The 25,917-nt window shown below is 45.7% G+C and overlaps 2 protein-coding genes across 2 annotated transcripts; one reads left to right on the top strand and one right to left on the bottom strand.

Moving 5' to 3' along the window:
- The first annotated feature begins 3,457 nt into the window (after positions 1-3,457).
- LOC117049615 (N-acetyllactosaminide beta-1,6-N-acetylglucosaminyl-transferase-like) lies at positions 3,458-7,613 on the top strand. The gene is made up of 3 exons (XM_033154414.1): positions 3,458-4,409; positions 5,566-5,652; positions 7,302-7,613. The coding sequence occupies exons 1-3, from the start codon at positions 3,458-3,460 to the stop codon at positions 7,490-7,492; spliced, it is 1,230 nt and encodes a 409-aa protein (XP_033010305.1). The 3' UTR covers positions 7,493-7,613.
- A 6,168-nt stretch (positions 7,614-13,781) lies between these two features.
- On the bottom strand, positions 13,782-25,398 carry C7H5orf22 (chromosome 7 C5orf22 homolog). Its single transcript, XM_033154413.1, has 9 exons — positions 24,930-25,398; positions 24,014-24,159; positions 23,076-23,225; positions 21,410-21,854; positions 19,386-19,448; positions 18,456-18,577; positions 15,694-15,760; positions 15,125-15,264; positions 13,782-14,290 (listed from the first exon to the last, which is right to left on the bottom strand). Exons 1-9 carry the CDS (start codon positions 25,032-25,034, stop codon positions 14,149-14,151), a joined length of 1,380 nt encoding a protein of 459 aa, XP_033010304.1. The 5' UTR covers positions 25,035-25,398; the 3' UTR covers positions 13,782-14,148.
- Between the last annotated feature and the right edge of the window lie 519 nt (positions 25,399-25,917).

The following is a 25,917-nucleotide window of genomic DNA, read 5'->3' as shown; positions in this document are numbered from 1 at the left end:
TTCGTTTCCTCTAGAAAACATTACCTCTTGCCATGTAATTAAACCGGGAGGCATTTAAGGCACTTCTTCAAAGTCGGCTGGTTTTCGGCTCGTCTAAGAGAATGCCCAAATACGTACTCCGGGCACGGCAAAAATCAACAGCAGCGAAGCAGCAGGAAACATCACCAGGGGTTCACAAACAGGCGGAATGAAACTCGCTTAAATTATTGAAGCACCAAGGTCTGACTCAAAGCTGCGGTGTGCACTGATTATTAATGCAAGATAGATGTTGGCATATCATGCACAGTGCTCTCTAGGGCAAAAAGCAGGACTCAGCCAAGTTAACATGCAAACTGCTGCGGTGTTTGGTTTTTGTAACACATGGGAAGGGTGTGATTTGTATACTTCTGCTTGAACCCCTTTCTCAGTGCCATCGCCCCAGCTCAAACCCAATCAATATGGGTGTGGACACCCTCTTCCTATCCCCTCCCAATACCGGTTTTCTGCAGCCTGTGCTGTGCCTGGGGCCAACCGCTGTGCTGATTTGTAGCAATGGAAAAATGAAAGGGGTTAAATTCTGCACTGCTTTGGCTTGCAAGCATGCAGCTAAAGACTCCGCCCTCGTATTATTCTTGGGCTTCTGCTGCCCTGTTCGGTTCTGTGTTTATTGCCTTTCAAGCGAGAATCCAGATCCTGAGGCCTGCGCAAGTGAGTAAACTCCGTTTTCCTGCAAAGCAAGCAGCTCTCATCTCTGCTTCAGGAGGGAGGGAAGGAAATCCAGGGGAGAAGGGGCCTGCAGTGCTGCAAGCTCAATACCAGGAGGGGGAAATTGCAGGAGATTAATGCAATATTATTAATAATAACAACAACAACAACAAAACAACAACAGCAACAAATAATAATAATAATAATAATAATAATAATAATAATCACCCCGCCCAGCCACTCTGGGCGGCCTGCAGCAAAATATTAAAAATAATAAAATGTCAGACATTAGTTGTGTAATTCTCTACCTCCCTGACATCTGATTGGGAGGGCCTTCCGCAGGGAGGGCACCACTGCCGAGATAACTCCTGTTATCTGCGGGGTGCTCAAATCACATGGTTTATTATTTGATGCAAACAGGGTCCAGTATTAGAGTGTGCTGAACTTGCAGCATTCAGGACACAACTGCTGCCACCGCCGGCCCAAGACCTCTTTCAGTTTCATGTCTTGGTTCCTTCCTTTCCCTGCTCCTGGACTGTCTCCTCTAAATCCTGGGTCAGTGGGAAAAATTTACGTGTTAACATGGCTACAGGCAAGCAAACCCGCTGAACATATCTGCAACATAGCGCAGAATGCACAAGGGGCTGTGTGTGTGTGTATGCAAATTTTACATAATAAATTCCAATTAAAACATATCAATCACCTTGCATTTAGGATTCTCTGAATCCCTTGACTTCCCTCCACCCTCTTTTGGGGTTCCATTTCCCATTCCACTTTGTAATCAACTTACCCTTTTGAGTATGCATAAACTGTACTTTACCGTGTATAAGACTAGGGTTGTTTTTTTAAAACTAAAAAAACAATGTTTTTAAAAAGGGGGTAGTCTTATACATGGGGGCAATCTCCCCCCATTTCTTAATTTTTCTTAATTTTCTTAATTTTGAGTCCCCCAAAATAGGGGGCGTCTTATACACAGGGGCGTCTTACATACAGAAAAGTGTGTGTGTGTATATATTTGTGTGTCACCATGTCTTTTTGATTGTAAGCCTCGGGGCAAGGCATGTCCTACAACTAAGACAGCTTCTCGAACAGAGTCCAGGCCCGAGAGAAGGATTTTCAGCCGGCTTCCCTGCTGGGAATAGCCTCCAAAGTCTCTTTTGAGAATCCCTTGCTCTTTGTGCGTGCGCTAGTCTAGAACTCCCAGTTTCCCTGCAGCAGTAAGTTCGGGGGGACGGGGATGGGACACAGGTCTCTGTTTGTGTGTAAGAAATGTCTTTTTTGCCTGCCCCCTAGGATCATCCTGGGACGCAGTCCTGGGATCCTTGGAACATGCAAAAGCCCCCTACCTTTTCCAGCTACACTTGGGCTGGTTCCGCACCCCTGCAGACACCCAAGTGAGAGAACCAGTTTTGTTTTGCTGAAATGCAAAACAAAACTGGTTCCCCCCCCCCCTCACCCTCTTTTTTAAAAAGTTCTTGGCCTGAACCAGTGATAACCTTCTTCAGCCCACCAAACTGCATTTCCTTGTGTGCAACCTTCCATTGGGGTCTTGGTGGCTGCTGCTGTTGCAGGACAGGGGTGGATGTGGTTCCATGTGGATGGATTTATTAAGGGCAGAGCAATGGGTGCAAATCTTACCCTGTGCACATTAAGCTGCGAGTGTGCAGCCCTGAGAAAGGCAGAGGTATCCCCTCCTCCCCATTTCTCCGTGAAAAGCAAGTAAGAAGCAGGATCACAATTCAAAATATACGTTTCACTCGGGGGTGTGTGTGTGTGTGAGCGCAAGGTAGGCCCAGCAAGAGATGTGGCCCTGAGAAGAGGGCAAGGCTTGGGGAGGAAGATATAGAGGCCTTAAGGGTTACATTACTCCCCCCCAACCTCCAGCCTGAGGTTATAATAATTTATAATAATAATTTATTATTTATACCCTGCCCATCTGGTTGGGTTTCCCCACCCTGTCCTGTGTTGTATCTTTCCACAGCCCACTGGAGTATTATTTTATTTTATTTTATTTTATTTTATTTTATTTTATTTTATTTTATTTTAGAACTGATGTGGAACAATTATCATTATCAAATCATTGCAGATGAAATTATTGAACTGGAAATGAAAGTTTCTTTAAACCGCCAGCTCTTGCTTCCCTTCAGAGCTACCAGCTGATATATTTTATTACCAAAATATTTTAAGACGCAGCACCCATCCTTGTTTTGCCAATCTTCGTTCTAACATGCAAATTCTACCTTTTTTTTTGCCACGGGAGTATTTTCTCTCTGCCTCCCCCCCCCCAAAAAAAAATGAAGTAAGGAATTGCTCCAGAAGCTTTCCTTTCAACACCCTTACTTTAGAGGAACCCCATTGCTTCTTCATGCTATTCTGTGACCCGTCCCATCTCCTTCTTACTGGAATACCACATTTTCAAGACTTCATACTGGTTTGTGTTTCTTTCTGTCCCATAACTCAGGAGCACAGTGCCCTTTCACGGGTGAGGTGGAGCCACCGAACTTTGGGGGAAGAACTGAAGAACCGAGGAGGATTCCAGTCTCTCCCTCCAGCCTTTGTGGCCGATGGTGTGCTCGGCTCGGATCCCTGTGGATAGGCAAGCAGAGTTACTTGCTTAGCAGCCACCTGAGCCGAAAACTACCCTGCCATCTTGGGGCAGTGGGCAGAAACAACACAATGCAGGGCAGTGGAAGCACATTGCCAAATTAACAACTCTGAGGGCCAAAGGGGGGAGCACCTTCCACTGGCGACCGCTGCGTTAATTTTCCGAGAGATGATGCTCTCTTGGAAGGTTTGTTGCATCTCCGCAGTTCTTTCCCTGAGCAGCTTGGCAGTTCTGCTTGTTCTGGATCGCCAGCTCCCCCTTCTCTCTAAACAACGGCGGCAGTCGCAGAAGTCCTGGGAAGGCGATTTCCTCCGGGATCATTGCAGGTCTCTGGTGGAGCGGGACAGAGCGTTTATCTGGGGGAAACATTATTTCCGCACCTCTTTCAGGAAGTCGTCTTCCTGCAAAGATTACATCGCCAGCAGTCACTACCTCACAAAAACCCTGTCTGCGGAGGAAACCGCCTTCCCCTTAGCGTACGTCATCACCATCCACAAAGAATTTGGTACCTTTGAACGAGTCTTCCGATCCATTTACATGCCCCACAACGTTTACTGCATCCATGTGGATAAGAAGGCGCCTAACAGGTACCAGAAAGATGTGAAGAAGCTGGTCGATTGCTTTCCCAATGCCTTCCTCGTGTCCAAAGCGGAGGAGGTCATTTACACGGGGATAACCAGGCTCCAGGCTGACCTGAACTGCATGAAGGACCTCCTGAGGTCACCGGTTCGGTGGAAGTATCTCCTCAACCTCTGCGGCCAAGACTTCCCCTTGAAAACCAACAAGGAAATCGTCCGGCAACTGAAAAGGTTTAACGGGAAAAACATCACACCTGGCGTTCCCCTTGTAGATCCTTTTACCGTGAGGACCAAATATTCTTTCAAAGAATGTCTTGGAAAGGACCACGGAGAATATCCGATTCGAATGCTAAGCACCACGTATTTGAAATCAGAAGTGCCCCACAATCTGACTCTTTACCGTGGCTCTTCATACGTTGCCCTAACAAGGCCCTTTGTGGAGTTTATTTTCTCCGATGAACGGGCCCTTGATTTGCTAGAATGGTCCCGGGACACCTTTAGTCCAGACGAACAATACTGGACGACACTTAATAGGATACCAGGTACGTAGTGACGTCCAGCCAGTTCTGATTTTGTTGGCCGGGGTTTGTTGTCGAATTTAAAGATGCACAGGTTCTCAAGGCGCTTAATTGGTTAGCGCGTGGTGCTGATCATGCCAAGGTTGCAGGTTCGATCCCCGTATGGGACAGCTGCATCCTTTCAAGTGATGCCTTCACCACATCCTGACTCCAGTTGGTCAATGCTCCTTGGCTGCCACAAAGAGCCTTGTGCCTCCTGCTTTTCAGCCTGTTTTGACCAGCGCTTGCATGCTACATACTCCTGTTCTCTCTTCCGGACAGCTAAGTGAGTAGGAGCCAAGGCCCATCCATTTGCTCAGGTAAAACTTATTTCTCGTTCTGGCAACCTGGCTCACTCTTTGGGGATGTTGATGAGCACACTTAAGTGGCCAGCTAAGGCCACCATCTTACAAAGAAACTGGTCTGACTAGGTCAGTAAACTCCTCTTATATAACATCAAAGGGGGCCAAGAATTGGAAGGGACTTAGGGCATCATCCCTGAAACCTACAGCGATATCCTGGCAGCACATGCACAATGGCCAGAGATGTTATTTCTTTCCGGTTCATTCTCTTACTGGGATGTTCCTGTTTGTTTAACAGCCGGATTCACAAGTCATTAGGACAAAACAGAAACTGCTTGTACATACACTCCAACATTTCTCCGGTGCAAATAGGGACGTCCTAACCCATAATAATAATTTTGCTATTTAGACACCACCCAGTATTTTCTTTACCTATCATACCCTCCAACATTTTGTTGATGAAAATAGGGACTTCCTAAGGAAAAGCGGGACATTCCGGGATCACATCATAAAACAGGACAGCTTCTGTAAATCCAGGACCGTCCCTGGGAAATAGGGGCACTTAAGAGGGTCTGCTTGTACACCTGGGAATTTAGGGAAATAATTTTTATACTATTTATAAAACAGGTTTGTTTCCTCCCCCCCCCCCCGCGATGATGCAGACAAAACGGAAGGATTTCAAATGAAGTCAATTACCTTGGGAGAAACAGAGATAAATAAGAACTCCCAAAGCATGACGAAATGTCCATGTTTTCAATAGACCATCTGGCACTTTTAAGATTAATTGCTGTGCCCTCACAAGGCTCACCTTTTGGTTTTGCACTCTTTCCAAATAACAGATGTCCCTGGCTCCATGCCAAATGCTTCTCGAGAGGGCAACCTGAGAGCTATCAAATGGATCAACGGAACTGTTGGGCGATGTCACGGTAAATGCAGAGTTTTGGCATTCTGCTGTCTAGCACTGAGAGCGGGCCCTTCTTGTATTCCATGACCTCGGTCTATGCTGTTCCTCTTTTCCCTTCAGTTTAATGAAGGCTTCAAAGAGGTTCGGAAACAAACTTGTGGCATTTCAGAACTTGCAGTGCGTAGGCTCAGAAACACCAGCACTGACACGGTCCTGTTTCTTTCCTGGCCAATGCACAGTTCCAGAAACAATCAGCTGGGTATTATTAATATCTATCCGGAGAATGACCACGCTTCCAGCCGAGGGCCTTCTGGCGGTTCTCTCACTGCGAAAAGTGAGGTTACAGGGAACCAGGCAGAGGGCCTTCTTGGTAGTGGCGCCCGCCCTGTGGAACGCCCTCCCATCAGATGTCAAGGAAATAAACAACTATCTGACATTTAGAAGACACCTGAAGGCAGCCCTGCTTAGGGAAGTTTTAAATAACTGATGTTTTAATGTATTTTTAACCTTCTATTGGAAGCCGCTCAGAGTGGTTGGGGAGACCGAGCTGGATGGGCGTGGTAGAAAATAATAATAATAATAATAATAATAATAATAATAATAATAATAATATGCAGAGAGAAAGCTGAATGGGGCTCCTTTTGCATGATTGTTCAAGGTTATGAACTTGGCAGATTCCACCAAATTTGCACCCAAATTTGTGCACTAAAATGCACAAACAATTCCTGCATGAAAGGGTGAATATATGTACAGCATTACTCTGTGTGCATTTTTTTGGCTGCCATACCATACTTCCCTCATTGACTTTCATGGAATAATGTTTCACAGTCGGGGTCTTGAGAATTACAACCTTAGTGGCTTGGAGAACTCCCAAATCAATGTAAATAAAGAGGGTACTGAGATGCATCTTATATTATAAAGATAGTAATTAGCCAAGCCTTGTGGTAGAAGTGTTTTGATAACCTATTTTCATGGAGAAAAACCCGCTGTTTCTGAAAGGAGTGGTCAAGACCATATTTCAAAAAGTAAAAACCAGGACACCACGAGAGCTGTTGAGATGTTTTTAGGAAGACGCCAAAAAAATTAGAAAACCCCTTAAATCACCCCTAATTCACCTACCGCTGAGTAAAAGTTATTCATTTTTTTAAAAAAACTAGTGCCTTGTGCAGACAATTCAGGTCATCTGCAAAACTCTGCTCGAGTTTAATTCCCACATAATATAGGGTTGCCAGATTGTAGGATTATAGGGCTGCCACAACCAGGACTCCTAAAAAGTTTTTTTTTATTATTTAAAGAAAACCTCGTGTCTCCACTCCTCCACATGCAGCTGCTGGGTGACCTTGGGCTGGTCACACTTCTCTGAAGTCTCTCAGCCCCACTCACCTCACAGAGTGTTGGTTGTGGGGGAGGAAGGGAAAGGAGAATGTTAGCCGCTTTGAGACACCTTCGGGTAGTGAAAAGCGGGATATCAAATCCAAACTCTTCTTCTTCTTTCTGTTTGAGCTCACCCCGCCGCGGGGAATCAAACCGCCGACCTTCCGATCGGCAATTTACATCACATTTAATACAATTTCCCCATTAAGTTGACTTTGCACTCTTCATTCTTTTCTTTAATTACTTCTTTATATGACGTTCTTTGTTTCCGATGAAAGTACTTTTACCTCTTGACAGGTCACTATCAAAGGGACATTTGTGTCTATGCAACTGGAGACCTAAAGTGGCTGCTGGCCGGTCCAAAACTGTTTGCTAACAAAGTTGAACTTGAAACATATCCACCTACTGTGGAATGCCTGGAACTGGCCGTTCGGGAGAGGGCACTGAATGAGAGTGAAATACCTGTAGAGCCGAGCTGGTACCTTTAGGGGAATGGATATGGTTTACTTTAAGACGATGAACAGAGCCAACATCCTGGAAGAGCCAGTTTAACTTGAAGCCATGCATGTTCCAATCTTGAACATCATCGCACAAAGTCAAAGTTCAGGGCAATCTATATATTGGTTGGTATTTTTTGCTACTTGATATACTTGATTATTTTTAGGATTTTTCATCCTGTTTTGGAACAGAGTTACTATCCATTTCTCCCACCCATCAAAGAACTCGGGTGTTGTTTGTTAATACTTTGGGAACTGGTTCTGCCCAACAGGAAGAAAGACGGTGAATTCATATTTCAAGCTGGTTGAATTAGACTTTGATCATTGTTGCAAGTCAGGTTTCACTAAGTGGTAGTCCAGATGACTGGATTAAAACTGACTACATATCAATACAAGATTTACAAAGGGGCCTCATTAATGTATTTGCTGGAGGACTTATGTCTGCGCACAAATATTGTACCTGTTTCTGAAGTGAGATCAAGGCCCGATATTCAGATATACGGGCTACCAGGGTTTTTCTGTTATCTCCCACGGAAAGAAAAAAGCTCCGTGAGTATCCTCCCCCCATTTTTTATAATGGGAGCCTCATGCGCTCCCACAGGGTAATGTGGGAGTTCAAAATCAGCGCAAAAGAGCAAAACGTAAACTGAAAAGAAAGAAAAAATCTATTGACAACAAAGAGATCTTCACACACAACATAAGGTTTTTTTGTTTTTTTAAGAGATGGTTTTTCAGGTGCAACCGAACCAGTTTCTTTAGAGGAACTGCTTAAGCTGATTAACGGCAAATCATTTCCATATTTCTGAGCACCATCTAAATACCGGTAATAATAATAATAATAATTTCTGTGCACCGTCTAAATCTTCATTCACCTCAGATAGTTTGAAAAGGTGATGTCAATATGTCTGGGGTAGCCAACGAGGTGCCGTTCAGATGTTGTTGCATTAAAGCTTCCAACATCCCTGAATGTTGGACATGCTAGCTGGGACTGATAGGAGCTGCAGTGCAGATTATCTGGTGGGCACCATGCTGACTATCCCTGTAATATTTGCTAAAAGTCCAGAGGAGAAAAATTTAAAAGCGGCATTTTCTTCTTTCCGTTTTACAATTTTTTTTTTTTAATGGAGACCGAAATTTTATACAGAAAGCGTTTCATCCGTGAAGAAACGTCCGCCATTTCTTTCTTGGCATCTACCGTAAGCATGAAAATGAGTCAGCTAAATATGAGCTTGAACTGGTATGTCAATGAATTATGGACATTTAAAGCAGCCTTCCATCTCTGTGACTCATTTCCATGTAGGCCCTGGCTGTTAAACATGTTGCCTATGTTTCAGTTTTGGTCTGTTAAGTGTTGTACTTTAAAGTGGGAGAGTATTTTTTTCTTACAAAAACAAACAGTTTTGCAGATATTCATTGTAAAAAATTTTTTTGTAACAATTCAGTAGTAAATAAATAATTTTTAAAAAATAATAAAACTAAAAGAAACTGAAGAATTTTCCTTGACTTCAGAACTGTATTGAGGGTATCAGAATTTGTATTAAGGGTACCAGCTTTACAACCAGATCTGCAGCTGTGCCTTTAACAGCAATCAAGTTTGGACTGGTCTGCTGGAGAAAGACAACTGCTAAGTTAGGTGAAATGTTGAGCTCCTAATAAAGGGATAAAACACTGGATGAGTTAGTATCCTAGGTGAGAAAAACATGCAATGCCAAAAATTAAAAAGGTTTGTATTATTTTTCTGTTTTTGTAATATGTCATCTTTGTTCATATGTTATGCAAGCTTTCTGTACTAAGAAATCTAATGTTGAGACACCTCTTTTTCCTTTTAAAGAAAAGAAAACACAGAATGCAAAGGTCTACTGAACACAAAGCCCAAATTTTATTACTCTTTTGATTGTTTAATAATCCATCACACTGAATAAGCAACAAAACCACCATTACATACCTAACCATGAACTGAACAGAAGGTGGAAAAGTTAACTGAATTTAATGAGGCATGTTCCCGCTAATGTTGACATGTGGTTTGTTTTCAGCAAAGATATATGGCACTTATCTTTCATTCTTTGGAAGAAGAAGTGTTTCCTGCTTGGCGGGGGGTTGGACTGGATGGCCCTTGTGGTCTCTTCCAACTCTTATGATTCTAAGTGGATGCAAATCAAACACGTAAAACCTGAGCGAGCTGGTTTAATGTTAAGATTACTGACTTGTCAATCAGTCCATCACTTATCAGCAGTATGGCCAATGATGATGGGAGTTGTAGCCGAACTGCATCTGTAAAGTCAGAGGTTCCTCACCCTTACTTTAACCACAGCTTGGTATGATGAATAAAAAGGTGGTTGTGCTTCTCTCCGGGCTGTAAATATGCTGATTTATGCACATCATGCTATGGTGCAACTCTAGGTGCCTTCCGCTCCAAACAACAAAACGTTTGCACAACAGAATCCTCTTGGCAGAAATTGGCAACTGAACAGGGGATGTGTAGGGTGAAGGGATGAATGTATTTAGAAATGATGGTTGGAAAAGTTATTTTATTGGGAGCAGTAAAGGAGGGAGGAAAACAGAGGGGGCATCTGGGGGTGGGTGGGAAGTCAGCTTTTCAATTTGTATTAATTTGGTGACCCTTTGTTAGAAATTATGGAAAATCAAAAAGAATTGGCAAAAAAAGAACAAAGAAACCTCATGCAGGTAAAATTGTTTCCTGCAAATGGGACTTACAAGTTTTGCCAGCTACAGGGGTTTCCCCCACAAGGGCGGCCTTAACGGTTTGGGGGTTTACGGCTCTTGGTTGGCCTGGAGCAAGGCAAATGACAAGCCTAGGTTTAGATGACTAGAAAGCCATGGTCTCCTATCCACTGTTTGGCTTAATCTTAAGTGCAAACCGGGCCACTGTCTTAGTTCTGTGGTTGGAACAATTTCCCCCTTTTCAATTCTGGAAACCCCCAAATTCTACACATCCGTCAGAAGGCGAGAAATAGCTTTTCCGTCTGAAGGTATGGCAGGGTGCCAGCAGTCACCAGTCTGCATCTTCTTCAAGCAATTTTTGTTTTTCGTTTCATTATTTGTACATACTGAATGCCTGACAAGGGCTATAGCGAATTGCTGGGCTTAACAGTCTAGCTATTATAAAAATCGCAAAGAGATTTATCGTCGCCAACAGTCCGTGAGGCCCTTTATATAGGGCTGAAAGTTATCGTCTATTAAACGTTTTAATCAATGCATATGGGAAATGCTGCAGGTAAAGTCCATCTCTTCTTTAGTTTTGATACACATTGCAAACTGTGGCTGGGGAAAAAAAAAGTTGAGCAATCACTCTCCCAGAGATTCTGCAAGAAATATGTACCGGTACTCCTAGGGTTGCCATATTTAAAAAAACCACGATTGACTTGCCTAAGATCCAGGACAAAAAAGCGCCACCTTTTGGAAATTCCCCCGCATGTCAATTTTTGCCGGTAAATGGATGCCAAATAATTTTTATTAGTTCCCCAAATTTTTAACAAACGAAAAGCTTCAATGCAAAAGTGAACGTGCCATTTGCCAGCCTTCTAACTCGCCAAAACTTGGATCTCCAGGTAAAACAGATGCATCTCTCACCCAAATGCTTGCCGACGCAACCAGTCTCACCCCTGGTTCCCCAGAAGAAGGCAAAAGTATTTAGCAAGCAATCGACAGTCTGCAATGTACATGTGTGGTGGGCTGTGTTGTCGTTTTTGGGTGTGGGAATTGTGTTCCTCTGATCTGCATTGACAGCAACCACAGCGCACCTTGCACGGCTTGTGTGTTCTAAACAGGTAGTGTAGTTCTTACAAATCTCTTTTCAATCAGAACACCTCATCGCTCCCCAAGAGATGGTACAAATCTGTGTAAAGCACCCCACCTGCTGAACCGATAAAGAATTGCAATTCCATCATTCTGAAATTATAATGCTCGAGGACCATCACAGTTTGTTTTGTTTTTAAAAAGAATTTCTCCTGTTTCCAACGAAGCGGGGAAAGGGAGTAGGTGAATAATACCTGTGCCTGATTTTCTTTTCTTTTTAACATAGTTCGAGGTGGGAAATGACCTCAGGACAGACTGATCTCTGAAACAGGTACAGTGGTGCCTCGCTAGACAAAAATAATTCGTTCTGCGAGTATCTTCGTCTAGCATTTTTTTCGTCTAGCAAAGCACCAATGCAAATAGCGGTTTTCGCGCGACGGAATTTTTTCCCCCAGTCTTGCGAGGCAGCCCCATTGACAATTTCGTCTTGTGGGGCAGCCTTCCGCTAGCGAATGCCTTTCGTCTAGCGAGTTTTTCGTCTAGCGAGGCATTTGTCTAGCGGGGCACCACTGTATTACGGCAACTAGTATTTTTGTAGGCAAGTCCCTGATGTCTGCCTCCAGACTTGCATGCAAAGGAAGGGTTCAGAGGTACAGTATGTGATTTCCACGAGAAATCCCCAAATCCAGCCTCCAGCCAAGGCTGGGAAAGGTTCCCATTTGAAACCACAGAGACCAGGCATCCCCAAACTGCGGCCCTCCAGATATTTTGGCCTACAACTCCCATTATCCCTAGCTAACAGGACCAGTGGTCAGGGATGATGGGAATTGTAGGCCGAAACCTCTGGAGGGCCGAAGTTTGGGGATGCCTGACGGAGAGCCTGGGCCAGTCTGGCTTAGGACCGCAAAACCTCCCCCCATATGAACCAACCCAGACACTGCAACCATCATTGGAGGCCTTCCACATGAGAAGTCTAAGACTACATATCCATAACCACACCTTGATTACAGAGATGGGAAAAGTGCTTTCGAGTTCTTCCATGCTTCACACAACAAACGCTGAACATCCATCGTAATGCGCCTGCTTTGTATCTGATAATTGGAGAATCTTTGGACCCAAAGTTCCTAGATGATGAATGATGTATTTTTCATGTACAGTGGTGCCCCGCTAGACGAATGCCTCGCTAGACGAAAAAGTCTATGGGGCTGCCTCGCAAGACGAAAATTTTTCGTCTTTTTTTTTTCGTCTAGCGAAAACCACGGTTTACATTGCCGCTTCGCTAGACGAAAAAACCGCTAGACGAAAAAATTCATAGAACGAATTGTTTTCGTTTAGCGGGGCACCACTGTATTTTTTTTTTATTTTTAATGTATTTTTAATCTTTTGTTGGAAGCCGCCCAGAGTGGCTGGGAAAACCCAGCCAGATGGGCGGGGTATAAATAATAAATTATTATTATTATTATCGAATGCTAGGGAGAGAATCACTCTCCAAGAAATATAATCTAGCAGTTGCAGAGGCGGGGGGAAAGCAGCAGCAGCAACAACTTCGCCTGGCGCTTAATCTGGAGTGGTTTTGATGTCAAGGAAAGATACCAACTAGCCTTATCTGCCTGTCAGCCGGAGAGAGCAACAGCTTGGCTTTTTATTTACCTGTTTTTTAAAAAATTAAAACTTCAGTGTTATTATTAGGGGTATTTTTGTAGTTGTAACTTGTTGATACTGTAAACTATCCAGAGAATATTACTGAAGAGTTTGGATTTGATATCCCGCTTTTCACTACCCAAAGGAGTCTCAAAGCGGCTACATTCTCCTTTCCCTTCCTCCCCCACAACAAACACTCTGTGAGGTGAGTGGGGCTGAGAGACTTCAGAGAAGTGTGACTAGCCCAAGGTCACCCAGCAGCTGCATGTGGAGGAGTGGAGACACGAACCCGGTTCCCCAGATTACGAGTCTACCACTCTTAACCACTACACCACACTGGCTGTCTGGGCAGCCTATAAATGCGGTAAACAAATAAATTAATGACACAGGAGTAGCAACTTTTTTTAAAAAAAATATTCTATGATGTAGATAAGAGGCACTTACCCGTTGGCATCTTTTACACTTCTAAAATAAAACCACACGTCTTCGCCACAAATAATAGCGGTTTACTGCCACACTTTGCAACCTGCCCTCAAAATATTTAGGTATGAATCCTTGCCTCCCAGCATGAATGCTTAGGGTTCTAGAAAATACAGATGACAATAAACTTGAATGTGTCAGATGTGAACCAGTCTGGCAAAGCGGATGGGATGTTATGCTTAAGACATTGGGTGACATTTGGATTTAAATCCTGTTCAACTGGGTGTCCTCTGACAATATATTATTTCAGCCTAACCTACACCACAGGGCTGTTGTTCACAGAGTAAAAGAGGACCTCCCCATGAAGGCCAGGTCGAAATCCTTTGAAAAAGTGTGGGACAGAAATATGAAACTATGTTAAGTTATTCTATCGGGGACAGAGGCACACAGCCAAGACGGTCATCCGCTTCCAAGCAAACGGCAATTTATCTTGAAGCAGTATTTTCAGTTACAACTGACTGGGAAAATGAATTCAACTATGTTAAAGCAAAATCTCTTCCTCAAACGCTAGGCTGGATCGGTCCGGAGAGACTCCTACAGGAATATAGGAAGAACCATTTCCCAGTCATTTTTCTTCTCCTAGGCAAACCCAAAAGGCATCAACGCGAGGATCGATAGCAGCAGAAAATTGTGTTGGGGGGGGGGGGAATAGATCTGCGTGGAGATTATCACAAGCACAACCCAACCTCACAAGAAATCCTTTGTCCGCTTCCAAACGGATCCCATGGCGCGGAGAGAGAAACTATTTCGGTTGTTTTTGCTTCAACCGATCATGCTGTTCCAGCAGGACAGGAATTTTCCAAGTACTCTAAATGAACTTCCAGGCTGCCGTACGCCAGGCGCAGAACATCCAAGACCTTTTCTTGGATGAGCTGAACTTGTTCTGCGGGGCAGTAGTCATCCAAGCTAGATCTGTTTAAAAAAAAAAAAAGGAGGGATTGCATGGCACAATGTTGTCATTTAATCATTCCATTCTCATCAGTCTCTTTTCCAAGCCAGAATTTCAACACTCACACTAACGTTCCTTGCTCCCCGAGGTGACTTGGACCATAACCCCAACACACGTTTTTCTGGGCGAACACCCCAGTGAACTCTGTGGCCTGTACTTCTGGGCGGACATGCAGTAAGTTTGCGTTTTTGTGAACCGACGAACATTATTGTCGGGCTGGACTGAGGAGGAAAGGTGGAGACTGCCCCGCCACCCTTCTCCTGAACCCTCTTGAGAACAGGAGGACAGTATAGATTTAGAACAGTGGTTTGCAGAAGGGCATAGTTCAGAGGCGGCAGAAGGGGGAAGCTGGGAAATATTGGGAGAGGAACAGCAAGGAGCAGTAGCAGCAGCAGGGGAGAGACAGCTAACAGACTCAGTGTCTTTGGAAAGCATTCTTGACCCCCCCCACCTCTCCCAGAACCAGGCAGGCGTTGAGGGTGATAGAGCAGAAAGCTCAGCTTAGCCAATACAGGGATGGCGTAGAACAGAAGAGTTGGAGGGGCTTTACTCAGAGCAACCAGCATTATTCAGGGAAGACAACCTTCCTTCGTCTCTCTCTGTGAATGTTAATGAATTATGTGGTAAGGACTTTTATTGTTTCTCTGCATCTTGGCTGCTACTGTGGGAGGGATCGGATCCCCCAAAGCCTGACAATTATGGGAACTGACAATTATGGGAAATGACTAGTCATTCTAATTCCGGTGGGCGAGGGTCAATAGGATCCGGGCCAAAACAGCACCCCCACCGTATCTTACCGGGCTATCGTCACAAGAGTGGGCTTCGGCAAGTTCCTCAAGAGACGTTCGACGGCCTGCACCAGACTCTCAATTTCTTGCTCCGTGCTGACGTGGTGAGGAAGTTCGGAGTAATCGCATGTGAGCCCAGCCTGGTGGACCTGAAAGATTGCATAAAGTGGATCGGCGCAGTTCTCCGAGCCGGTCTGTGGCACTAGTTCTGATATCAACGCAAACAGAAGACTTGCTAATTCAGGCAAAGGGGCTGCATGCCCAGCCAGTGTGGTACAGTGGTTAGCGTGTCGGACTAGGATCTGGGAGACTAGGGTTCAAATCTCCACTTGGCCACAAAGCTCACTGGGCCAGTCACTGACTCTTAGCTTAATCTACCTCGCAGGGTTGGTGTGTGGGGTTAAATGAGGAGAAGAATCATATATACCAGCTTGAGCTCCTTGGAGAAATGGGTGGAGTATAAATGCAATCAATGAATGAATGAAACAAAAAAGCTGAGATAAGATTTTCAGGTTGTGGTCCCTATCTGGTTCCACGGGTCCAAAGTACAACCCTGAAATTTGATAAAACAGACTTACCATTTCATAATCGGGCGTTTCCATTCGATTTTTCAAACTATGCACAAGCTGCACTAGAAGTTTCATCCTGTGATAACAAATGCACATGTTTCGAATGAGACTAAGAATGAGCCATTATGCAAATGAGGGTTGTTATGCAAATGATCACTATTGCTGAATTCACCCATATATCTGTGTCAAGAACTAGGCACCAGCACAAAAATAAATTCACTCAAGCACAAGAATGTAATGTAAGTGGGTGCAGAATTGTTGTTTAGGACTGATTCACATATGCACAACTGAATAGATGAGCTACTTCCACCGAATAAGCATTGCATTCTCCAAGAAAGTCAAGTCCAGGGCTTTCGAGGCTCATCTGATCCAACCCCCTGCAATGCAGGAATCTTTTGCCCAACGTGGGGCTCGAACTCACAACCCCAAGATTAAGAGTCTCCTGCTCTACCACCTTCTTTGCGTGCAATGAAACTTCCTCTTCCTCTCTAGCCCAACCTCCCGAGGTGCACCTGAAAGATCAGCTCTGGAGGTTTGGGGCTCCCTCTGGAGCAGATTTTGTGGGGTGCACCATGCTGAAGGTTTTATGATCTCCGGATCATAAATCACTGGGTCCAAAAACATGTTTGCTTGCGGTTGCTTTAGAACAGCCCAGAACCAGCAGAGTAACATGGCTCCTTGTCTTGGAAACAAATTAGGGATCGGTGGCACACAAGAGGCAATAAGAACACTCCTGGAAGCAATAAATCTAGTTGTTTAAGCCAGTCATAAAATGCATAAGTTAATATATATAATATTTACTCCATTCCAAAAGAGTAACGGGGAGCTTAAAGCCCATGTAAGAGTCTCTGTGCCCTACATGTTGCCAGTAAGAGCAGAAAAGCAAAACTGGTTAGAACCACCTCTCTTGTGTCTCTTGTATTAACTGTGCATGTCCAAAGATAATTACCCCCAGCAAGTGCCCACCATAATGGACTCCACGATCAGCTAAAACTGCTTCTTGTGTAGTGTAGTGGTTAAGAGTGGTAGACTTGTAATCTGGGGAACCGGGTTCGCGCCTCCGCTCCTCCACATGCAGCTGCTGGGTGACCTTGGGCTAGTCACACTTCTCTGAAGTCTCTCAGCCCCACTCACCTCACAGAGTGTTTGTTGTGGGGGAGGAAGGGAAAGGAGAATGTTAGCCGCTTTAAGACTCCTTTGGGTAGTGATAAAGCGGGATATCAAATCCAAACTCTTCTTCTTCTTTCTGTTTGTGCAGTTTCTGGAAACGAATGCCCTCTCATTTGCCCCAACCTGCCAGCAGAACGCCAACCCTGTGCCTACTCAAGAGGTAAGCCCCAATTGAATTCAATGGGGGTTTACTCACCGCTAAGTGGCATCAGGCCTTGCTCACTGTGTGAGCCGACTTGCGGGACTGGCTGAAAAGATGGGGGTAGAAATGGGGAAACGAGCAGTACCTGCAAATATCTGCTGCGGCACAAAGGGCATTTGATTTGTGACGGCTGTTTGAAGCAGGTCGTCACGTTCCCCGTGCTAAACAAGAGGGACTGAGCTCCTTTCCCGCACAGAGGAGAATGAATGAGCATATGAGCCTGGGGCTTGTGCAGGCCTGGTTTCATAATGGCTATTTAAGTTGTGTCCTATCCAACATCTTATCCTGCTAGACAGCTATCGTGTTTTGTGGACAGACTGCCCTTTGAGCCTTTTTCAGACTGGCAACCCATCTTTTAACTCAGACCTGCAATGGGGGGGAGCACCGGCTTAAAAAAGTTCTGCTAGAATTTTGATTGCCAAATATTGGAAAGGTGAGGAGCTCCCAACAGTAGAAGAATGGCAGATGAAGTTAATTGATTATATGGAACTCGCAGAACTGACCGCGAAGCTCCGAGACCAGAGGGAGGAGACGGTGCAAGAAGATTGGAAGAAATTTAAAGAGTATTTGAAACAACGTGAAAAGTTGGACATTTGAAGTGAAATCAGTGAATATAATAGGCAACAGCTATATAATGTTAGGTTAAAGTAGTATAGAAGAAGTTAAGATTGGACGTAATATTAGAAGTTATTAAAAGATGCAATTTAAGATGTTAAGATGATTATGAGGAGGAGGAGGAGGAGTTTGGATTTGATATCCCACTTTTCACTACCCGAAGGAGTCTCAAAGCGGCTAACATTCTCCTTTCCCTTCCTCCCCCACAACAAACACTCTGTGAGGTGATTGGGGCTGAGAGACTTCAGAGAAGTGTGACTAGCCCAAGGTCACCCAGCAGCTGCATGTGGAGGAGCGGAGACACGAACCCGGTTCCCCTGATTATGAGTCTACCACTCTTAACCACTACACCACACTGGCTCTGAAAAGATGAAGTATAAGGTGATAGAGATAAGATGAGTTGTAAGGTTAAGATTAAGAATAATGGTGAATGTTTATTAAAATAGTTAAGAAGTTACTAAAGTAAACTAGAATTGAACGCAGATGAGGGAACGGAGGAAGTCCCCCAAATAAGATTAGAAATGAGGTTATAATAAGTAGATTGATGTGTTTTGTGTTTTGGTGTAGGTATGTATGAGTTTTATTTGATTGTTTTTGTGTAATTTGTATTGTGTTTGTTGTGCTGTTTTTTTTGTAAAATGTATATTGTTTTTTATGTTGTTTGTATGAAAATTTGAATAAAATTCTTATATAAAAAAAATAAAAAGTTCTTATTTAAGCCTCTCCGTTCATCTGCCAACCCGAAAGGAAGCGACTCTCTTAGCTGCTGCTCGAGGCCCCTTACCCAGGACTTGAAGCCCATCTCTGAAGGTTCTCCTCCGTGTCATCGTCGCACAGGTCAGCAAAAGCTGCTTCGAGGTCTTCCAGCTGGTGGACGCGATTCTCGACACAGTCTAGCAAGTCCTCCTTTAAAAATAAAAAACAGAACGTGCGACTCAACTTTCAGGGCCGGTTTGATGGTTCAGCAAAGTGTAATCTTGTTTGGATCTGGTGTAAATTTATGCTGGCTTGCTCTCTGCCACCTTCTTATGGGCATGATTGCTCCCCTAGTTACCAAGCACCAGCCAGGGGTGAAGAGATAACTGGATTCCTTGGTGCGGAAATTTGAAAATTAAATCAGAAATTAAATTATCGAGGGGCGGGTGGCCTATAAATGCTCCTGAAACGGGAATGCCCTCAAAGAAATGACTGCCCGATTGAACATAAACCTTACACAAATAAATAAAAATGCCCCCAAATCCAAAGCAATTCGGGAGAGAAATTGTCTTGCGTGTGGGGGGAATTAAAAAGGTGTCTCTTTTATCTCCGTTTCCCCTTGGCCAATGGACTTTGGCAGATTAAACTCACAGCCACGGCAAAACTCCGTGAAAAAACTGAATAAACATTTTGCGAGGAAAACATTTCATAGGCCCCGCTTCACAGCCCATCAGCTTGGCATAATCGCAGTCCAAGTCTGCCAAGTATTTTCCCCTCCTGTCTCTCTCCCTTCCCCAATACGCAGCTTATAAACTGAGGTAGAACGATGCAAACTGCCTTCCAGCCCCCCTCCTCCTTGAATGCATTGGATGGAACCGTACACAGAACCACAGAATGACAGAGCTGGAAGGGAACGCGAGGGTCATCTAGTCCAACCCCCTGCAATGTAGGAATCTTGCTCAAACCCACGGCCCTGGGATTCAGAGTCTCTACCCACTGAGCTATCGCCGGCCCATACCTCTGACGAATTGCTGTTAGGCTTCTTAAAACTGTACAGTTCTTGTAAGATCTTGTACTCCTCCTATTTAAAAAAAGGAAAGGAAGGGGGGGAAACAAGAGTGGGGGGAATTATTTATAGCACCATTGTGCTGTTATTGCTGTAATGTGAAGAGCAGGTTTGCCTTTAGCACCTTCCTTTCACATCTTAAACGTTTCTCCTTCCCGAAGAGAAACCACAACTATTGAGTAAGTGAAACTCTTTTGGCTAATGCCTAATTCCCAGATATGAAGCGAATATTAAGACAACATGCCACTTAGGATTTCTTTATGCGGATGCTGCTATAAATTTTCACGTACGGCACAAACAAAATGAGATCTAGTCTTTAAAACACCATTTTCTCTTTTCTGCTTGTTTTGCTTCCTGGCTGCATTTTGCCTGCCAGTTCACCAATGGTATACCAGGAGCTGTGGTCTAAACCAAAGAGCCTAGAACTTGCCGATCAGAAGGTCGGCGGTTCGAATCCCCGTGACGGAGTGAGCTCCCGTTGCTCTGTCCCAGCTCCTGCCAACCTAGCAGTTCGAAAGCACGTCAGTGCAAGTAGATAAATAGGTATTGATGTGGTGGGAAGGTAAACGGCGTTCCGGTAAACTCTGGTTTCTGTTACGGTGTCCCATTGCACCAAAAGTGGTGTAGCAGGCATGCTGGCTACGTGAACCGGAAAGCTCCCTGTGGACAAACACTGGCTCACTCAGCCTGAAAAGCGAGATGAGTGCTGCACCCCATAGTCAAATTCGACTGGACTTAACCGTCCAGGGGTCCTTTACCTTTCCCCAGAAGTCCTATCTGAGCATTCATGGAATCATGAGTTGGAAGCGACCCTGAGGAGGATCTTGTCCAGCTCCCCGCAGTGCAGGAATTGTTACAAGACTGTAAACTGTGAGGGAAGGAAGCATCTTTTGGTCTCATCCAGACCATCCCACTGTCCTCGGCTTTAACCCTGCCCACCCTGGGTTCTAAATTATATACAGTTGTAATTCGGCTCCTGAATGCCACAAACCTGGAAGCAAATGTTTGCGAACGTTTTTCAGAAGCCAAACATCTGACGCGGCTTCCGCTGAAGTGCAGGAAGCTCCTGCAGCCAATCGGAAACCGCCCCTTGGTTTTCGAACGGTTTTGGGAGTCAAATGGACTGCCGGAAAGGATTAAGTTCGAGAACCAAGGTACCACTGTACATGCAAGGGTGGCTGAGGAGAGGAGCCAAGAAGCAAGGGACAAGGGCTGTGTGATGTATGGCTTTTGAACTCACGACGCATCACCAGCTGAACCTCGCAATCCGGCGATACAGCACAATGTTGAAGCAAGCCGTCTTGGCCCTAGCCCATGGGGCGAAACTGCTGCAGCTCTCTCTCCCGACCCCCCATCGGAGCGAGCCCTATGCCTCCATTGAGGGGCAGACATCTGCAGACACCTGAACAGATAAGTTTAAAGGAGCCCCCATCCCGCAAGCCAGAAGCGATTTGGGGGCTCCGTTTCACTAGAGGGAGCCCTGCGAATGGAACCTGTCAGGCTCCATCTGCAGGGATCCGCCCATCCTTTTTTTTGGGGGGGGGGGAAGTGGGTGAGTGGGATGTCTCTTTCTCCTCGGAGAAAGAGGCAACTCTCTCTCCCCCCCCCCCCCCCGTACTGGCAAAGGCAGAGGGAGCCCTGCAAACAGAGCCCCTCCAAAATACTCTATTGTTGCCCCCTTCGGCAGTCAGATCCGCCTTGACCCACAAACACACTTCAGGAGGGTGTTTTTTTTTTGGGGGGGTTACCTTTCCCCCTCCCCCTTCTGCTGATGTTCAGGACTTCTGCAAACTCAGGCGCCTCCCAGAGTTAGCCAACCCGCCCCTCTTGTGTGCTGCTTTGCCGCCACAATTAGTGGCACCCGAGCAGCAAAAATAAGAGGGAACCCTAATTGAACATCGGGTGCTTTTAAAGGTATTTCCTCCACCGTTCTACAAGGTTAATTGACCAAAGGCTGCAGCCTGGTAGTTTTATACCTGCGTGTACATTTCTTTGAAAGGGTTCTTGACGGAAAAGAAATCCAAGTCAATATCGAGAACATAAGCAGAGCCCTTCTGTATCGCTTGGAGGATGTCTTCGAGGAGCTCTGGAATTGGGTGGCCATCCTTTCGACCCCGGAGGCTGTCTGTTGTCTCCTGCACAGGGGTTCTGTTTTCGAATCCCCTAGCCTCTTCGCCTGCGCAGCTGTGGGCGAGGGGAGGGACGTCCTTCGACGAAGAGGCCGCCGAGGCGTTTGCTGCACCATCCCCGCTCAACTTGAGCTTCTTAGCAGAAGGCACAGCTCGGCTTTCCTCCCGGGTGCCGGCGGCTTCCGAAGGATCCACGAGGCAGACGTTGAGCTGCAAAGACTTCTCGCCCTCTAGCTGGCCGGCAGGGACGTACAGACCATCGGAAAGGAAGTAATCGTCTGGGCAAGTAACCCTGGAATAGCGACAACAGCGATTCTTAGCAAGGAGAGGGGACCCACGTAGGCTAGCATCCCCTTTCCAAAAGTAGCCAAAATACTGTGAAATTGCTTCAAGAAGTTTCATAGGAAGCAATTCATAAATGGAATTCAATAAACAAGTGAAACAGCAATAATAATAAAGTAGCCAACTGGCTCTGGAATGCGCCCAATAGAATGAAATTATTTCCATAAATATCCCTCCCAATGGTACAGCAATAAACTGCTGGCACGTTTGCAAAGCTAAGCAGGGTCCGGTATAGTTTCAAATTGGATGGGAGACCGCGTCCTGAGATTTCTGCACTGCAGGGACCCTCGGGGTCCCTTCCAATTACCGTATTTTTTGCTCCATAAGACGCACTTTTTTCCTCCTAAAAAGTAAGGGGAAATATCTGTGCGTCTTATGGAGCGAATGGTGGTCCCTGGAGCTTAATTGCCCAGGGGCCAAAAGAGGATCGTGCTTTTTATTTTACAAAGAGAAAAGGGGGTGTTGAAAGGACCCCGCTCAGCAGCTGATCAGCAAGAGATCGGGAGAGAGATAAGAGTCCCGGCTCCCTTTCAGCCCCGCCCTCCATTGTTGAATGTGCTGCAGAGGGAGGTTGTTTGTTTCCCCAGCGACACGTGACTAGCTGATTAGATTATCTGTCTGGAAACTGTAGAAAAGGCTCCCTTTGCTTTAGCAGCTGCAGAAATGCGAGTTAAACCCCATAAAAACAGGGCTTTTCCTCTTTGCTTTCCCCCCTTTGCAAAATAAGCTGCAAAACTTTTAGCTGATCCTGAAGAAACCAGGGCTTTTCCCTTTGCAAAAAAGCTGCAAAACTTTTAGCTGATCCTCAAAAAAATTCAGGGCTTTTAGAGGAGGAAAACCAGAAATTTTTTTTCTTGTTTCCTCCTCTAAAAACGAGGTGCGCCCTATGGTCTGGTGCGTCCTATGGAGCGGAAAAATACGGTATATAATAATTCTAGAATTCCATACCAGCAGTGGAGGCTGATCTGGCGGGGCAAATGTGGCACTGCCCCATCAAACTCAGTCGGCCCCCAGCCAGCTCCCAACACCCTGCCTTCTGACTTCCAAACTTCTTGCAACCAAATCAGAGTGCGGATCTGCCTGTCACTGCCTGCGAGACGATTAAGATGGAACCACACAACAACAGCCTCTATATCTAACACAGCTTTAGAGAGGCGCCGGCAATAATTACCTTATGGTAGTAGTGGAGGTGTCTTTACCTACTAAGAAACGATGGGTGCCTTCTTTAATTTGCTGAGCCCAAGGCGGGTGCAGCCACAGGACGTGCGAAAAGTGCCCAGCATAGACGGCAGGCATAATCCAGTTTTCAATGCTTAGCTCACTGCAAGAGGGGGAGAAAGATGGATTGAGAAAGCTGCTGCTCTTTGAGAAGGTTGGGTACAAACGCCATTGTAATAAAGGTGAATTAAGTTGGAGTTCTTATTGCAAAATACACTGAAATAAATGTTACTAAGAACTCTGGCCGCAAGTTTCAACAACAAAGATACGTTTACTCGTGATGCTTTCGGCGTAGATGCCTTCCTCAGCTCGTTTTTTTCAAAGAAGTGTAAAAAATATATAATTTCTATTTCTACGCATAGAAAACACAGGAAAACTTTCTCTAAGACACCACATTTACTCAAGAATCAAAGAAATATTTTTTACACTTCTTTAAAAAAAAAAACGAGCTGAGGAAGGCATCTATGCCGAAACGGGGCCCTGTCTGTGAAACCATTATCTTTATTTAAAACTTTAACTCTTAACAGTATTGATACTATATTTGAATTTACTCACGAGTAAACGTATCTTTGTTGTTGAAACTTGCGGCCATTGTAATAAAGGTGACACACAGCCTGTGTTAATAAGTGAACATTACTTAGAATGCTTTCTTTTTATATATATAATAATTTTTATCAAGCTTTCAATTTCACGTTTCAAAATAAACATTTCACAAACTTTAAAATAGCCAATGACTTCCCTTCTTCCCCTCTTTGAGCCGCCATGCTCACTGGGTGAGCTTGTTCTCAAGAGGAAAGTATCCCAAAGTTCAGGAAGCAGCTCGACAACACTCCGGCTCCCATGCAAAATGAAAACCACATCTCCTCAAGGAGATGGATTGTGCGATCCTACCTGAACAGAGATTCTTTATCGAACACTGTATCTGCAGGCATGTTCACCGGTATAAGGAGGTCTGGGTGAGAATCCAAATGGACAAAGCAGATGTCACTGGCAGGAAGATGCTTCGAGCCGATGGCTCGGTAGATGAAAGGAAGAACCTGGAACAACAGGAATAGAAGCATCTGCAGGAAAGCAAGACTAGGGTGCAAAGTTACTGCAAAACACCCAGACGTTGTAGTTCAGCGAGCATGCAGAAAATGGGGGGGGCCTCTATTTGGCTTTTTTTTTTTTTTTTTAAAGGATAGCTGGAACTTGTGGCTAACTCATTTGCCTTTATCGCAACCACGGCGTTACTCTGGTTCTGGCACCAGACCTATTGACAAGTACCAATGGACTGGACCTAATGCTTAGGATTGCTATAGGGGCAGAAAGGGCCCTATGGGGATAGTCTCTGCAATAGAACCACTAACACATTTACAAAGCTAAGCAGGGTCAGGTATGGCTTCACACTGGATGGGAACCCGTGCCTTGAGATTTTCTGCATTGCAGCGAGCTGGACCCTCGGGGTCCCTTAGAACTCTACCATCCTGTGGTTCTATGGACTCTCATAGCGAAGCATGTGCACTGCATGCAGGATTGTTCAACCCCAGGCACGCAGGATTGTGTCCACGTAGAGCTTGCCTGTCAGTATAGATAGCTAGATGGACCAAAAACTTATACGCGGGGCACATAGGTGTAGCCAATATTTTTGTTGGGGGGCAGGCCTTTTTTGGGGGGGGGGGGGAGAACCTGTTTGCTATGTATTTTGTTATTGATTTTTCGGAGGGAGCTCCCTTGACTCTCCCCGATTAAGCGCGCCTCTTCAGATCGCACCATCAGCAGTGAAAGCTACGCGTCGGATTTCCCCTTTCGCTCGCCGACCGCTTACCTCGTGATGATCCTCCACCACCCAGACAGGCAGCGCCGCGTACGCACGGAGGAGTCCGGCAGTCCCGCCGCCGCCGCGCTCCGCAGACCCGCCGTCGCTGCTCATTGCTTGAGCGGCACCGAACGTTCAGGCGCGCAGGATTCCGAAAGCGAACGCGGAGACTTTCGCAACGTTCGGGCCTCCGAACTCCGGCAGGCGCGACGTTCCAAAGGCCGAACTCCGGCGACTGCGGCGTTCCAAAGCGAGAGATAGAGCGCGCGCGCGGGGGGACACATCTCGACGTGACACGCGCGAGCATGGCGGGAAAGGGAGGAGGGGCAGAGTCCACCGGCGTCGCAAGCAACCCCGATTGCGAGAGCGTTAGCCGGCCGGCAAAAATCTCCGGGATGCTCCCGCCAGTCCGTGCAAAGGACCACCCACCGCGTCCCCAACCAGCCGAGTTTCCTCCCCTGGTCGCCAGCAGGCAACTCCGCGAAAGAGCCTTTTCCGGCTTCGCTTTTGCTCCTCCTCTCAACTGTTCTCTTCCGGTGCGCGTGCTTTCCCACAATTTCTCCCCCTGTCTAGATCTGGGCTGCTGAGCCAGTGCCTGAAGTCTCGGAGCGAGGAAGCGACTATTTCCAGGTAAGTTTGTTTGCAAAGAAGGGACATGCATACCAGGGGCGGAGTCTAGCGGGGGTGGGGGCGGCGGCAGGACGGGGCAGCTCCCCTAAATCAATAAAAATCAATAAAAATACATAGCAAACGGAGGTTCTACCCCCCCCCCCCCGCAACAAAAGACCAGCCCCTCCTCCCCCCAACAAAAACCCTGGCTGCGCCCCTGATGGATATGCGTTGCTCTCGGATGTAGGCTGCGGTCTACCTGCTTTCTGCTTGGAAAGTAGCGACCCATGCATTTCATAGAAGGGTTTCGATTCTTGCTCCCTGGAATGCTTTAGGAATAGAGCCGCTCAGTCAGCTCATGGCTAAGGATTTTGGTCCTGCTCATCCC

This window comes from Lacerta agilis, chromosome 7 (genome assembly GCF_009819535.1).
Source record: "Lacerta agilis isolate rLacAgi1 chromosome 7, rLacAgi1.pri, whole genome shotgun sequence".
Lineage (NCBI taxonomy): Eukaryota > Metazoa > Chordata > Lepidosauria > Squamata > Lacertidae > Lacerta > Lacerta agilis.
Note: the sequence above shows the minus strand (reverse complement) of the source record. Positions and strands in the feature narration are given on the sequence as shown.